Genomic DNA, 2,893 nt, shown 5'->3' on the forward strand with positions numbered 1-2,893 from the left:
GGGTGGGAGGGGGTTGAGGGGGGTTTGGGGGGTCCGGAATGAGCAGCCCCCTCCCCCGTTTTTGCAGTTTACAAAGGGGATGTGGCCAGGTTGGTGGGGGGCGATCGTGAAGCGGCACCGGCAACACCGGGAACGTCGGGAGCACCGGGAATGGGGAAACCGGGAACACCGGGACCGGAAACACCGGCGACACCGGGACCGGGAAAACTGGGAGCTCCGGGACCGGGAACGTCGGGAGCACCGGGAATGCCGGGATTGGGAACACCGGGAGCACCGGAACCGGGACAGCCCCGCGGGCTCATCCTGCTGGTCCCGGCGCGGTTGGGGGGCGAGAACCTGAACCCCGTGTACGTGGGGTGCGTCAAGGTGGGTCTGGGGGCGATCCCGGTGCCGATCCCGGCGCCGATCCCGGTGCCTTTCCCGGTGCCGATCCCGTTCCCGTTCCCGGTACCGATCCCGGTGCCATTCCCTGTGCCATTCCCGTTCCCGATCCCGGTGCCGATCCCGGCGCCGTTCCCGTTCCCGGTGCCGATCCCGTTCCCAGTGCCATTCCCGTTCCGATCCCGTTCCCGATCCCGGTGCCGTTCCCGTTCCCGGTGCTGTTCCCATTCCCAATGCCGTTTCCGTTCCCGGTGCCATTCCTGTCCCCGATCCCGGTGCCGTTCCCGGTGCCGTTCCCGGTGCTGTTCTCGGTCCCGGTGCCGTTCCCGATCCCGGTGCCGTTCCCGTTCCCGGTGCGTTCCCGGTGTCACCGCGTGTCCCCCCCCCGCCAGGAGCTGCTCCAGCTCCGCTCCTGCCTCGGCATCATCGGCGGCAAACCCCGGCACTCGCTCTTCTTCCTCGGCTTCCAAGGTACCGATCCCACCTGGGGGGGGGTCCCCGGGGGGGTTCCGGGGGTCCCCGACCCCCTCCGTGCCCCCTCCCCAGGTGATTCCCTGCTCTACCTGGACCCGCACCTCTGCCAGCCCTGCGTGGACACAACCCGGGAGAATTTCCCTCTCCAGGTGGGGGTACCCCCCAAAATCGGGTTCTGGGAGGGGGGGGGGGGCAAAAATTTCCTGCCCCCCCCCCAAGTCCTTCCACTGCTGCTTCCCGAGGAAAATGTCCTTCGGGAAGATGGATCCCAGCTGCACTTTTGGATTTTACACCCGTGGGACGGAGCTGGAGCAGCTCTGGGGGGACCTGGCCCGGGTGAGTCCCGGGGGGGGGGTCCTGGGGGGGCTGTCCCCCCCCCGTTTCCCGCTGCCGACCCCTCCCCTTTTTCCCTTTTCCCCCAGGTGCTGGCCCCCCCCCGTTATCCCATCTTCACGCTGGCCGAGGGTCACGCTCAGGACCAAGCCCTGGACGCCCCCCCCGCGCCGCCCCCTCCCCTCCCCCGCCGGGGGAAACGCCCCAAAAAACCCAACTCGGACGAGTTCGTCCTGCTGTGAGACCCCCCCCAAACACTGGATGAGCCCCCTCCTCAAATTGGGGCTGGTTTGGGTCACTACTGCCCCCCTCCCAAACACTCCGGGACCCCCCCCCCCCCCCCCAAATAAAGACAACTTGAATGGAGCTCGGTGTCCCCGAGGTGCTGCAGATTTTCCAGGTGGTTCTGGGGTTTTTTCGGGGGGTCTCAGGTGTTTTCTGGGGGTCTCAGATGATTTCCCGGGGGTCTCAGGTGTTTTCCTGGGGGTCTGGGGCGTTTTTTCTGCGTTTCTGTTTTTTCCCATTGACGGCCGCTGTTTTCCCGGGGTTCCCTGGATTTTTCCCGGGGTTTTTCTCTGTATTTTTCTCGGTATTCCCTGGATTTTTTCCGGTGTTTTTCTCTGTATTTTTCCCGGTGTTTTCCCCGGTATTCCCAGGGTTTTTCCCGGTATTTTTCCCAGGGTTCTTCCCGGTATTCCCTGGATTTTTTCCGGTGTTTTTCTCGGTGTTCCCAGGGATTTTCTCAGGATTTTTCCCTGGATTTTTCCCGCTGTTTTTCTCTGTATTTTTCTCAGTGTTCCCTGGATTTTCCCCTGCATTTTTCCCAGTGTTTTTCTCGGTGCTCCCAGGGATTTTCCCGGGATTTTCCCCTGCATTTTTCCCGGGGTTTTTCCAGGTGATTTCTGGGGGTCTCAGGTGATTTCTGGGGGGGGTCTCAGGTGTTTTCCTGGGGGTCTGGGGCGTTTTTTCTGCGTTTCTGTTTTTTCCCATTGACGGCCGCTGTTTTCCCGGTATTCCCTGGATTTTTCCCGGTGTTTTTCTCTGTATTTTTCCCGGTGTTTTCCCCGGTATTCCCAGGGTTTTTCCCGGTATTTTTCCCAGGGTTCTTCCCGGTATTCCCTGGATTTTTTCCGGTGTTTTCAGGATTTTTCCCTGGATTTTTCCCGCTGTTTTTCTCTGTATTTTTCTCAGTGTTCCCTGGATTTTCCCCTGCATTTTTCCCAGTGTTTTTCTCGGTGCTCCCAGGGATTTTCCCGGGATTTTCCCCTGCATTTTTCCCGGGGTTTTTCCCGCCATTCCCGGGGTTTTTCCCGCCGTTTTTCCCGCCTTTCCCCGGGCTCTCCCCACCTTTCCCCCTCTGCCTCCTCAGCTGCCGGAACCGGAGCCGCCGGGGGTTGAGGCCGAAGGCTTCCAACCTCTTCCCGCTGAACTCCCGGCCCCCCAAGCGCACGGCAGCACCCAGGGGGGCCCCCCCACCCCGGCGCCGGGGACCCCCGGGATTTTGGGGGGCTGCGGGGGGGTCCCCTTTCTCCCCCTCCTCCTGACGCTTCCTCTTCTCCCGGCGTTTCTTCCCAAATTTCGTCTTGGCCGGCGCCGCCTCCGCCTCCTCGGGGCTGTGAGGATGATGATGATGATGATGATGATGATGATGATGATGATGATGGGGGAGGGTCGGCGGTGCCGTGAACCCCCCCCCAAACCCCCC

At 62.1% G+C, this 2,893-nt stretch overlaps 1 protein-coding gene across 1 annotated transcript; it reads left to right on the forward strand.

Moving 5' to 3' along the window:
* The first annotated feature begins 116 nt into the window (after positions 1 to 116).
* Positions 117 to 1,525, forward strand: LOC121347520 (cysteine protease ATG4D-like). The gene is made up of 5 exons (XM_041426222.1): positions 117 to 366; positions 774 to 852; positions 928 to 1,004; positions 1,075 to 1,191; positions 1,278 to 1,525. The coding sequence occupies exons 1-5, from the start codon at positions 151 to 153 to the stop codon at positions 1,428 to 1,430; spliced, it is 642 nt and encodes a 213-aa protein (XP_041282156.1). The 5' UTR covers positions 117 to 150; the 3' UTR covers positions 1,431 to 1,525.
* Positions 1,526 to 2,893: the final 1,368 nt, after the last annotated feature.

Source organism: Onychostruthus taczanowskii, unplaced genomic scaffold (assembly GCF_017590055.1).
Source record: "Onychostruthus taczanowskii isolate IOZ18803 unplaced genomic scaffold, ASM1759005v1 scaffold901, whole genome shotgun sequence".
Lineage (NCBI taxonomy): Eukaryota > Metazoa > Chordata > Aves > Passeriformes > Passeridae > Onychostruthus > Onychostruthus taczanowskii.

Bases quoted from the DNA above. Each gene is read 5' to 3' on its own strand.
- LOC121347520 (XM_041426222.1), top strand. From the start codon at position 151: ATGGGGAAACCGGGAACACCGGGACCGGAAACACCGGCGACACCGGGA. The intron at 367-773 runs GTGGGTCTGGGG...CCCCCCCGCCAG, and splicing joins TGTACGTGGGGTGCGTCAAG to GAGCTGCTCCAGCTCCGCTC. The intron at 853-927 runs GTACCGATCCCA...CCCCCTCCCCAG, and splicing joins CTTCTTCCTCGGCTTCCAAG to GTGATTCCCTGCTCTACCTG.